This window comes from Equus asinus, chromosome 7 (assembly GCF_041296235.1).
Source record: "Equus asinus isolate D_3611 breed Donkey chromosome 7, EquAss-T2T_v2, whole genome shotgun sequence".
NCBI lineage: Eukaryota > Metazoa > Chordata > Mammalia > Perissodactyla > Equidae > Equus > Equus asinus.
In genome coordinates this window covers 74,564,616-74,577,355 of record NC_091796.1, presented here as the reverse complement: position 1 = coordinate 74,577,355, position 12,740 = coordinate 74,564,616, and the positions used below count along the sequence as shown (strand labels likewise).

General features: G+C 45.5%; 1 protein-coding gene across 2 annotated transcripts in view; it reads right to left on the bottom strand.

Moving 5' to 3' along the window:
• The window catches only part of FNTB (farnesyltransferase, CAAX box, subunit beta), a 65,643-nt gene that overhangs the window by 28,011 nt on the left and 24,892 nt on the right, over positions 1-12,740 (bottom strand). For both annotated transcript variants that reach the window (XR_001401499.3, XM_014862612.3), the window contains exons 3-4: positions 8,934-9,006; positions 6,603-6,694 (exon numbers count right to left, since the gene is read on the bottom strand). Coding sequence is in view for 1 of the 2 variants with exons in the window: in XM_014862612.3 (XP_014718098.1) it covers positions 6,603-6,694; positions 8,934-9,006 (165 nt within the window). In the remaining variant the exon portion in view is untranslated. The remainder of the gene's footprint in view (positions 1-6,602; positions 6,695-8,933; positions 9,007-12,740) is intronic.

Here is a 12,740-nt window from a genome sequence, read left to right as displayed (position 1 = left end):
CATCAGTTTGCCTGGAAGTTCCACTCTTGCTTCAGGTGAAACCAAGAGAGCCCCTATTTGTCCAAGGTCCTCTGAAGTTCACCAGAAAGGGGTGCCCAGGAAAGTCCTGATTATCATGCTGCTTCCCTGTGACTCAGCCAGAATCACAGGCTTCCTCTGAGGACAAGCCTCCACTTAAGAGAAGAAACTGCAAATCTGTGTCCTTCCAGTACTCACACAGCCGCCTCTTCCTGGGCTCTTTTGTCTCATCCTTTCTTATCTGCTGCTACCAGAGCCCACACAGAGTCTAGTCAATCTCCACTAAGACACAGGTTCCTTACTGCTTCCCCACGACACATTTGATTACTTTTGATTTCAGATCTTCCATTATCTGGGCAGGGCCAGTGCTAGAAAATGCTGCTGACTTGCTATTGGAGTCCTGAAATCATCACAGGTTAAAAGCAATACACATTCACTTCTATTTGCACCTAAAATTCACTGCAGGAAACACAAGGATTGAAACTGAAGTTGATAATCAGAGAAGAGAGACAGTTTTGTGGCACGTTCTTAATAGCAATTAATTTTCATTGAGAAAATGAGTTTGTTTCTAACATATTTCCCAGAACTTCATCAATTCTTATCACATTTCCCAGAAATAAACAGCTAATAAATTCATGTCCTAACACAGGCTGGCTGCACTAGCATACAAAAAGTTTTCTACATCACAAAAACAAAAGGTTTTAGCTGACAGAAAACTTAACAGCACATTAAAGAAAAGAGCGTCACCTAGTTATGCATCCCCTTTCCTGACTCCCAACATAGAATCGCGGCCATGTACCACTCCTGTAGCCTAAAGTCTGGCCTGAGCTGGAGATCTGCATGTCCCAGATACCTTTAGACATCCCTCCACGCCAACCTCCCTTGCTGACACCACATCTGTCTGTGGAGCTATGCTGGGGCCCCAGGCTGGGCTCCTCTTGACTCTCAGACACTTTGGATTACAGAACATTCTGCTCCAGAGGCTTTCCAACTTGCACCCTAAGGACCTGGCAAATTGACCATGACACCACCAGCTGTCATCAACAGAATTCTTCGCAATTGTGAAAACTAAAATGTGAATGATACTTCTACCTATCAAAAGGGGGAGAAAAACTTATCTTAGAGACCACAAACTCCCCAACTAATAAAAAAAATCACACGCAGGAAACATTGTGGAAACACCAAGAGTGGCACACTTGGTGAAAAACATGTATTCATAAATCATTCATTTAGTCATATGACTAAATGATCCAGTAGATCAGTTTTCCTGCAAGTCAGCAAGGCATTTCATTCTAGCTTACGTGACAATTACCAGCAAAAGGGGAAACTACCTCCTAGATCAGGGGTTTCAAACCCAGAATGTGTGTATCAGAATCACTGGAAAGAGCTGGGCCTATTTTTTCACCAAATTCTCAGGTGATTTGGATACACACGCACAGTCTGAGTACCACAAATTTTTGCTGCACAATTAGAATCATTTGGGGGATTTTGTTTTTTTTAATTCCAACACTGAGGCCACGCCTAATACCAATTAAATCAGAATCACTGAGGGTGGGACCCAGGTGGCAATAGTTTTTAAAACTCCCCGTGTGACTTCAATGTATCAAGTATCAGTGCTTCTCAAACTGGAGTGTGCACAGAGATCACCTAGGGATGCTGTAAAGTGCAGATCTGATCCAGCAGGGCTAGATGGGCCCAAGAGTCTGCATTTCTAGCAAGGTCCCAGGTGATGCTAATGTCACTGGTCTGGGGACCACATTTTGGGTAGCAATGCGATAGATCTGTACTGTCCAGTAAATAACCACTAGCCACATGAGGCTCTTTAAATTTTAAATGTAAATTAATTAAATTCTATTTTATTAGCTCCTCAGTCACACAAGCCACACTGCAACTGCTCACTCGCTCCACATCGCTAGCAGCTACCACGAAACACAGAACATTTCCATTATCGGAATTCAACCACTAAAAAGTATGTAAAACTTGTAAGAGGACCAAGTTCAAAGCCAGAGGACCAATGATTACTGTCAGCCTTGTACAGAGTTTACTCGGACTTTGAGGTGTTGGCTGAGGACCAACCTAAGGTGGTTGATTCTGAACGTCACTGCCACCAACTCAGAGGAAGGACTCAAGAGCATGTACAGCGACTAAGAAATATTATAAAACAGGCAGGGAAACACCTCCAAGGTGAGAAAGAAAGCCCAGAATAACAAACCGACTCAGAAGCCAATACGAACAAAACAAATGAAACAGGTACAATAGCAGGTGTTACGCTTAGGGATGGCAGGAGCGGTGGTGAGGAAAGCACATAAGACGGAAAGGACTGGAATATAGGAGAAAAAGGACCAGCGGGTAGGGCCCATGAGTTGTGAACAACGATAACAAAAACACTTGTTGACAGCATCATGAAGAGTGTCAGTCAGAATGGTATCTGGCTCAAGCCTCCATTTTCCAACTTGAAGGAAGCTCAGACTCAAGCTACAAAAGTGGCTAAAGATAAAAATTATTAAAAAGCTTACTACTACTGGCAACTACGGTGAGGAAGCTACCCAGCAAAATACCTCGAGTATACAAAGGGGGATTATACAACCTTTCTGGTAAATAAACAAAAATTGAAGCCAATTGGCAGCAAGAAGAATTAGGTTAGATTTAAGAAAAACTTCAGGACCAGAATAGGTTACCACAGACAGACTCAAGGCCTAGAATAAGTTACAAAGACCACAGCTTTGGAAACACAGCAGCCATGCCTGAGCAGAAGGGTGAGGAGCGGACGTGAAGGCGAGCTGAAGGAGCCGATGTCAGGCTAGCACCTGAGAGGGAGCAGCCCCTCCCATCAGCGGACAGCAATGGGCAGGCTCCCTTGCTGATTCCAGGAGGCCCAGGCCGTCTGTGGAGAGCGACAGCTTGTTTGGCTCTTCATCAGGGCCAGGAGTCCTCCGGACGCTGCTGCTTTGGAAGCACAGTCAAGTCTAAAGCCGGTTATTCTAGAGCAGGGTTTCTCCACCATGGCACTATTGACATTTGGGGCTGGATAATTCCTTGTTTTGGGGACTGTCCTGTGGAGGATATTAGCAGCACGCCTGACCTCCATCCACTAGACGCCAGCAGCACCTGGCTAAAAAATGCCCAGAAGACAAGTGACTAGATAAGGGATCCTCAGTGAAAGGTAAGGGAACAGACAAATTATATTTAAATCCAAAAACTAAAAGGAAAAATATTTAAGGAGCTATTCAGGGGACAAACTACTGATAACCTTGCAAAAGAGAAAGAATAAAACATTGACACAAGAAAACTCAAATTTAATCTTTGGGAAAAGTCCTAAAACAATTTTTAAGTTAAAGACAATTTTTACAGAAGGTAAAAACCTAATTTAACAATACGCTGGTCTCCCCGTGACTTTCACTTCACACCTCTGTTTCAGTCAAGTAGCTTTTAATCTCAAAGCATGGGACTCTCATTAAAGGGTCAGTGCTAAAATCATTGACAGAGCAAATGTACTGAGTCTAGTTCCAAAATGTTAATTTGTTTTAGATAAACACATATATAAACTTGAGGATACAATCTCTAAAGAGAAGCAAGCTAAATTCCTACTTAGGAATATATTATTCTTGAAAGGTCTCACACCAGCAGTCACAGAAGCTGACAAAAATGATTTTGTCCACTAGAGGGAACTCCGCTTGTGATATTGTCCCCTAAACAAATAGAAGCACAAAGGTGAACCAAATAGGATGCTCGTCCGCACACGAGCATGTGTGTGTGTGTGTGTGTGTGTGTGTGTGTGTACACACCGCACTAAGTGAAGGAGTGGGGAAAGAAAGGGCAGAAAAATAAAACCCCAGAGTTAAACTCTGCCTCTGGATCACCTTAATATTTGCATAAAGAAGAAGAAGAAGAAAATTGATCAAATTGTTAAAGCATTTATTTTCCCTGTGCAAAATAAATTAAAAGGCAATGTCCTATTTTAAGTAGTCTTAAAAAAAAAGTCCCTATATTTTAATGGAAGTGATTAAATTTTTCTGTCTTAGGGGCTGGCCCTGTGGCCGAGTGGTTAAGTTCGCGCGCTCCGCTGCAGGCAGCCCAGTGTTTCGTTGGTTTGAATCCTGGGTGCAGACATGGCACTGCTCATCAAACCACGCTGAGGCAGCGTCCCACATGCCACAACTAGAAGGACCCACAACGAAGAATATACAACTACGTACCGGGGGGCTTTGGGGAGAAAAAGGAAAAAAATAAAATCTTTAAAAAAAAAAAAAAAGATTTTTCTGTCTTACTAAAAATAGTTTATCTCCTTAGAGATCAGAGCTACTAGGCTCTGTTCATAATAAATATTATCTGCACCCAGAATTAACTGCCTGCTAGGCACAAAAGAAAATACATTATTGGAAAGTTTAAGAAATTCTTTAAAAGTTTGCAAAATCAATGCTCAGAAGAACCACAGGTAAAGCTTTTAAGGCAGGTGTGAAGCAGAAATTCTCAGTCATTAACTATCAAGTAGTTCTTGAAAGTAGGACAAATCAGCTTTTTAGTTTTAAAACATTCTTTTAATTCCAAAACAATAAAGGGTCATTGTAGAAATTTTAGGAAATGCAAATAAGCTTAGAAAAGAAAAAAATCTCCTTTAACCCCACCATCCAGAAATAACTATTACCAAGTGTGCATATCCTTCTGGGTTTTTTCTATGTATATAACCATCTATATTTTTATCTTTAAACGTTCAGTTTTTTGAACTACCTTTTTTCACTTAAATCACAAACATGTCTCTATATAAACATACATTTTTATGTACAAACATACACATTTATATATATAAATATTTTTATTGAGGTATAATGGACATACAATATTATGAGTTTCACGTGTGCAACATGAAGATTCGATATTTGTACATATTGGGAAATGATCGACAATAAGTCTAGTTAACACCGTTAACTTTTTAATTTTTAAACAGCTGCATAGTATTTCATTGTATGTACTGCATACTTCACTTAAACTTTGAATACACTTTACAGCATCGCCTACAATCAGTTGATATTTAGGTTGCCTCCAAGTTCAGTGTGAAAAGTTCTTTAAAGGGGTCCTCTCTTCCTATCTGGTGTTTCCACAAAAGTTGCTCTGACATTTATTTCCTCAGAAAAGCCTTACCTATAAAACACCAAGTATACAACCTAGAAAACACTCAAAATGGATGCTAACCCAATTTCTTCCACTTCAGCAACCCCCTTATCACTCTTCCCACCTCTGTCAGTCTACATCGTACCTCTCATAGGACCCTCCCATTCCTTCTTTCTTCTCTCAGACACGACTTTCCCACTCCCCTAGTGTACATCCTGACTGTGTGTGAGTGGGGGAGAAAATTCCCAAACACCCTGCAACCCCCAACTGGTATTTCTGGAACACATGGGCCTTTATCTTGACAATTGAATTCCTGTTACTGCAGAAACTGTGTCCGACTCTACTTCCAGAGCTAAAAGCAACTAGGTTTGCTGCAGCATCGTGCTGAGGAAGACAATGTATATTTTGTCTCTCTCTCAGAAAGCATCGGACACATCACAAGGGTTAATGGCCTAATTCTTCATTATCTTCCCTCTCCACATTCATCACAAAACACCCTGCCCAGGAAGGCAAGAATGAGAAGTTATTGTTAAGACAGAATGAATGAGACAATGTGCAGTTCTGTTCTTCTAACCTGACAATGTGACCCCGGCAGGGGCACTGTGACCAGGGAGGGGCAGGGGCTAGCCTCCTCACATCCTGGGACAGCTGCCGCTGTGGGCTGCAGGAAGGCAACCCTGGCTCAGGGGTCTCCCCTCCCTCAGGAGCACGGGGGGGAGGATGAACTCAAGATGCCGCCGAGCGGACGCGCTCGCTCTCAGTGAGAACTGGGGCATCAGATCCAATTCCTGGCCGCCCTTTCCCACCCCACATATCCCTAAGACTGGAGTGATGATCAGTTTCTCCTTCTTTAAAATATAAATTGTGATGAGCCTCTGTGGGTGAGGTGCCACACGGAGAACACCATTCGCACCAGCAGTTTTGGAAGAATCTCAGTTGCTTACGTCTCCAATCATAACTCAGAAGTTTAAGAAAATTGTGAGTGATGGCATCTACACGCAGAGACGGTAACACATCCAGTGCCATCAAGAGCTAACTGTCCCCAGGCACTGGGGTGAGGGACTTCTGTGGAGGTGTTGATGGAAGGCAAAGCCGTTTCTGCTCATCGGGTTGGCACGTTTCCCCCAGAAGCTATTCAAATGCATACTGTACTTTCTGGCAAAATCGTGTCTCTCAGAATTGATGATAAAGACTTTTCTCAAAGACCAGAGCAAAAGCCAAAAGAAAAGGCTATAGAAGAAATCAGAATTCAACTCTTGGGAGTTCAAAGTCTTGTTCTACCCACAAGCTTACAATAGGCTTCTAAAGTGGAGGAGTTTCAGGAAGTTACTGGAGGTCAAGAGAAGGGCAAGGGTTTCTTTGTAGCACTCTGTGTGTTCCATTCAAAACAAATAAAACAGAAACAAAATAAAAAGAACCCCAAACTCAAAATACAATTTCAGGGAACACCCCAGGTCCCCCGAAGTCAGACTCACTCTGTCGCCACCATCTGGGGGATGGGTTCATCTAGAAGCTCCAAGCTGTGCAGAATCCAATAGCAGAGCCATGGGCGGCTGGCATCCAGACACTGAGAAGGCACAGGGGAGAAAACACACCCCTTATTCAGAATCATTCCAGGACACTGCTGACAAGGCGACATCTGTCTCCCTCCCCGCAGCCCTGGCAAGGGGGGAGGGCACCCCATGAACAATCAGTGAAGGAAGGACACTTTGCTTTGTGTCAGCCAGGAGCTGAATATGACCATATGTGAGAAAAGGACAATGGGACAAAGAAGTTTACCTTGAACCCAATGGGTCCCTCCCTGACCAGCGTCTATGGAAAGCTGAGCTGAGGACTCCCCACACACCAGGAAGTTAAGCACTGCAATTTTCTCAGTATAGACCCAAGGAGATAGCCAATCTCAAGAAGGGATTTCCTGGATTAATTCATTCACAGATTCAAGAAATATTTAGTAAGTATCTACTTGTGCCAAGCACTGTATTAGATACTGGGGGCACGCCAATGAATAAAATTCAGTTCCTATTCTTGAGATGTTTGGGATATAGAATATGTGTGGTTACCTGCAGAGGAAGAAGACACTAGACACACTAGCACAGGTCACCTTATGTCCTTCTGGAACAAGGCGGAACATAACATATGCATACACATCTAAATGGATAAATGCTGTAACGGGCAGAACTAGATTCTTGAGGGAGCACATGGAAGAGACTGATTAATTCTGCCTGGGGGGCTGGGAAAGGCTTGCAAAGGTGACATGTGAAAGATCTTGATCCTAATCAAGCCATAAACACATAGTGAGCATTCAAGGCTAGGCGGGCAGGTAGTATTACTGCCCCAGTTTTATAGATTAAAAGTATATAAACGAGGTCCAGAGAGATGAGCTTTTACCAGATTACAAAGACAGCACGTATCAGAGCTGAGACAAGGACCCAGGTTTCTGGACTCCCAATCCAGTGTTCTTTCCATTGGCCCAAGCTGCCCTCTTCATAAATGTGCTATGGCTACCTTGCCACCTGGGTGGCGGTTGGTGTGGCGACTGGAGACACTGCTATGGATTTGGCCTGCCTGGGTTTGAGTCCCAGCTCTTCCTCTTACTATCTATGAGCCTTTAAGCAAATTACTTAATCTTGCTATGCTTGTTTCTTATCTGTAAAAAATAAATATTCACCTACCTCATGGAGTAGTTGTGAGGATTAAATGAGATAATACATGGTAAGCTTTTAGCACACTGTCCAGTGAACTGTTAGCTGGTATGGTATTAATTGTATCAGGGCTGACTGGAACCTAGCCATCCAGGATTCAAGTCAAAGACTGAAAACTTTGAGCCCAAGGCCAAATGCAGCCCGTGTACGTATTCTGCTTGCTCCTTGTAGTGTTTTATTTGTTTAACTGGAATTGGTTTCAACATTTAAGCACTGGGAGATTCACATAAAAATGTGGATTCCTGGCTTCACTTGGAAAAAAAAGATCTGGCAACTCTGGGTCTGCATTCCTGGATGGCAGCAACTGGCAGGAAGTGAATGAAAGCTTCTGGTTTGCCTCAGTCTCCCCTCAGCCCACTTCTCTTATTTATGCCAGCTGCTTGTGTCTACAGGCGTTTGAGTTAGCCAATCCCCACCATGAATAATCAAATGTAGAAACCCAAATCAAAAGCAAATTAAAAGCAGGGCTCCTCTGTGTAAAGTGGGGCAGGAAAACTGGAGCCCTCCAGGTCACGGTCACCCTCTGCCCGCGAGTCAACCCCATTCCCAACACTCCTCTCCCCTCCCCCACTGCCCCCCCTGAGGCCCCTCTGTGGAACCCGAGGGCTCTGAGGAATAGGATTTAAAATCCACTCTAAATTCAGGCATTTTACAGTGTTAAACTGCAGTAGTACTCTCTGGAATTTATATACGGATCCTCTGGCCAGTATAGAAACTGGATCAGCTTACAGAGCAAAGGTTAAGGATGACCAGCTGACTGCCTTTTAGCTAGAGGTCAAGAGGTGTCTAGAAGAAAACACGTGAAGCCCTCAGCAGTGCTCTAATGGTAGAAGCAAGCCTCTCTCCCTGCTCCCCACACCTAGGGTGCTCCACTGGCTCTGAGGGTGAGCAAGCCTGGAAGAGACCCGGTTCTGCCCTTTCAGAAGTGGGAGTCCCAGCTCCCGGGACCTGGCTCCTGTGTCCCCGGTTCCTGCCAGAGCCACACTGTACAAGGAGTGAAGCTGCCACAGGTCGGCCCCATAAGACTTTCACATTCAAGCAGAAAAAAAGGAGAAAGATCTGGCTGATCATTTGACAGAAAGAGTTCCTGGGCAGTGTGTTTACCTCATAGGCATCTGTCAGCTGTCGAAGGCCTCTTTTCAGATAATGGAAGTGCTTCTCCCTCTGCAAAATAAGCCTGGAAGGACAAAGAGCTCATGAACCTATTCTAACAGCTTATGCTCCCACCCCACTCAGAACACGTGTGCACATGCACACGCACAAACACACTCTTAGCTTCAGGACACCCCCCCCCCCGCCCCCACAGTCAATGAACATATAACCAGCAACTCCTTAGCGCCCAAGGGCGGCTAAACCAGAGAAAAGAGGCAAACATTTGAATGTCCCTACAGTGTCTGGAAATCGTGCTGGTGGATGTTTTGGGTGAGATCCTCTCCTTCACGGCAGGTGACTTTGGGCTAAGTGAAAATCCACAATGCACACAGCCAGGAGTGACAAACCACCCAGAAAGTTCCTCCAGGATCTAACTGTGAACAGATATTTCCCCATCCTGTAAAGAGTTTAAATCTGAGCCTCGCCACTCCCCTGACTAGGTTAGCCTCCGTCATTCCAGTCATTTCTTCTGGGGTCACTTCTCCGAGGTCTGTAGTTTGTACCCTGCCTGCCCCTCAGTTCTCCAGCTATTATTCCCTCCCTGCAATTCCACCTCCTACGTGCTGACCCACAGCCCTGGCCAGAGGACCCTGTCTGTGTTCTGCAGCCAGTCACTCTCCTTGGCCCTGAGGTCCGTGATCTCAGATGGAATGTGCCACCCGTGGCCACTTGCATGGGCAGGATGAAGTACGAGCTGCACTGCTTGCCTGACCGCGCAGAAGAGGCCTGTGTGATTACGGAGGAAGGAAAGAAGAGGAGCATGGCGAGATGCTCACTGTGCCTGCTGACCACGGGAACAAAAGAAGAAGCCTTCTCTTTCCCAGGTGTTCAACAACTGTTTATTGAACTCTCACTGTCCTGTGCACAGGATAAGATCATTAACGTAGTCTTTACCTCAAAAAGTCTTCCGATTCAGGGGCTGGCCCCGTGGCCGAGTGGTTAAGTTCGCGCGCTCCGCTGCAAGCGGCCCAGTGTTTCGTTGGTTCGAATCCTGGGCGCCGACATGGCACTGCTCATCAAACCACGCTGAGGCAGCGTCCCACATACCACAACTAGAAGGACCCACAACGAAGAATATACAACTATGTACTGGGGGGCTTTGGGGAGAAAAAGGAAAAAATAAAATCTTAAAAAAAAAAAAAAAAAAAGTCTTCCGATTCAGTACTGGAAATAAGGACATGAGTGGCTATGATACAAGGAAAAAATGGGTAGGTTTCATAAAGAAAAAAACAGATAAAATGCTACCAAGGCTCTAAAGGGAGGGGGACATGTCACTAAGAAAGGAATGATCAGGAAGGTTGTGTGGAAGAGGTGGAATCAGGTGCGCAGCCCTCATAGGGGGAGAAAGTTCTTACAGGTAGAGATGGCGAGGAGGGGAAGAGATGGGGGACGGTTTAGCCAGAAAGAACAGAAACAGTTACAAAGCAGCACTGCCCACAAGAACGTCCAGCAATGATGGAAAGGTTCTTCATCTGTGCGGTCCAGCAGGTAGCCACAAGCCACATGTGCTTACTGAGCACTTGCAATGTGGCTGGTGTGACTGAGCAAGTGAATTTTACATTTTCCTTAGTTTTAGCTAATTTAAGTTTAAACAGCTGCAGGTGGCCAATGGCTGCTGTGCTGTGCAGCACAGGTTAGAGTGTGCACGAAGAGTGACAGGCAGATTTGGCCTGAATACTAGGAAGGAAAGAGGAAAGGTCGAAAAGGCAGCCGAAACCCTTTCGACAGGGTCTGGGGTGCCTGCTGAGGAATCTCTACTCAATTTAGCAGGCAAAGGGAAGCCCTAAGCGTTTTGAGCTGAGGAAAAAATGGCTAGAACTGTGCTTTAGAAAAATTATCTGACAGCAGTAGGTCTCCAACGTGTTTACAAACAGGATTGAAGGAAAGCACTAAGTGGGGAGGGGGATGAGGTGGGAAGATGGGGTAAGAGCCAGTCAGAGCCAACAGGTGGAAGGCACTTAGCGTACTTGTGCTCAAACTAGCACGTGACCCACAGTAACCATGGTAACCCACAGTAAGCCAACTTCTGGACAGGTGCGTTTAAGGCTCTGGAAGTGTAATCAGGTGAGGATGTCACCACACTGTTGGAAACACATGTGAGACTCAGGAGAGGGTCCTGGTGACACAGACAGACTGGGAATCATTTATCTGCACGCAGGTGACAGGTGAAGCTGGAGGCGCAGAGGACAGAGCAGAGAGAAAAGGCTGATGCAGAGCTGGGGGAAAACCCATCTTTAAGGGCCTGGAGAACAAGGAACCAGAGGAGAGGAGTAGAGAGCATTACATAAGCAGGACTGTGCTGTATCACAGGCAAGACAGGAGGAGAGAATTTCACGAAGGTATTTAACAGTGGCAAATGCTGCGGCAAGACTGAGGGAAAATAAGACAAACCATAAAGTGGCTGGCGACCTTCGAGAGAGTTCAGGAAGTGGTGAGGGCAGATCTCAGATCACAACAAAGACAAGAAGGCCAGACTCAATTTCTCTTTCAAGGAGGTCCAGGGGTGAGGACGGACTCAGTGAGCACCCACCCACTCTGAGCAGGCCTAGCATCTGGCACTGGGGTGGATGCTGACGCTGCTCCCCAGAGCTACGGTCCAGAGGTGGACACAGACAAGTCAATGGCAGTTCCAGTCCTGTCTATGAACGCTGCGATCAGGGAAGTGCAGTGGGCTCTGGCAGCACACAAGAAGGCACAGAGGATCAGAACAAGCTTCCCAAAGGACACAGCATTGACTCAAGGAATGAAGGTGACCTGAAGGATGTGAGTCAGCAGGCAAAGCGAAGGGGACAGGGAGGGTGTCTCAGGCAGGGAGCACCGTGGCACACTGAGTAAGTTTAGTTCAGCTGAAGCAAAAGCGCAAAGTAGTGAGCAGTGAGAAATCAGACTGGAGAGGTACAGAGGCATCAGGGCATGCAGGACTTATAAAGGCTTGGGAGTTTAAAACACAGAACAGACAGGAGTCACTGTGCTACGACATGGATGACCCTTGAAAACACTATGCTGGTCACAAAAGATTACATGGCGTATAATTCCGTTTATATGAAACGTCCAGAATAGGCAAATCCATAGAGACGGAAAGTAGATTAAGTGGCTGCCAGGGGCTGGGGGAATGGAGGAATTGGGGGGTGATGACTAGGGGCACAGGGCTTCTTTTCGGGGTGATGAAAATGTTCTAAAATTAACTGTGGTGATGGTTGCACAACTCTGAATATACTAAAAAGCACTGAATTGTACACTTTAAATGGATGAACTGTATGCTGTATGAATTAGATCTCATTAAAGCTGTTACAAGAAAAACAAAGGCAAATAAAAAAATTTTTTAAAGCAAGCATTGACGTATTCTAGGCATGGAAAGACAAGGTCAGAAGTGCACGTTCTGAGCACACTAGCTGCAGCACATTGAATGCACTGGGCTGGGTAAGACCAGAGGCAGGAAACCACACCCACAATCTAAGTGTGTCTGTGGTGCTTTGGGAGGAAGACAGACAACGGAGCGGCAGCCTGAGGGGGCCCCGGGGCGAAGGCAGGTGGCTCAGACAGAGGAGAGGGGAACATGCTGGAAAGCAAAGGGGAGACACCGAGAACGCAAGGGCCCAGAGAAAACCCATCCAGGGAGGCCCGACGAGGAGGGGGGAAAGCTGGGTGGAGAGTTCAGCAGGAGAGGTGAGTCTGGCAACAAGGAAGGCATCTACACTCTCAGAGACAGAAATGAGGGGAGAGGGTGTGAAGTCAGACAAATCCAGCACTTTGAAGTGG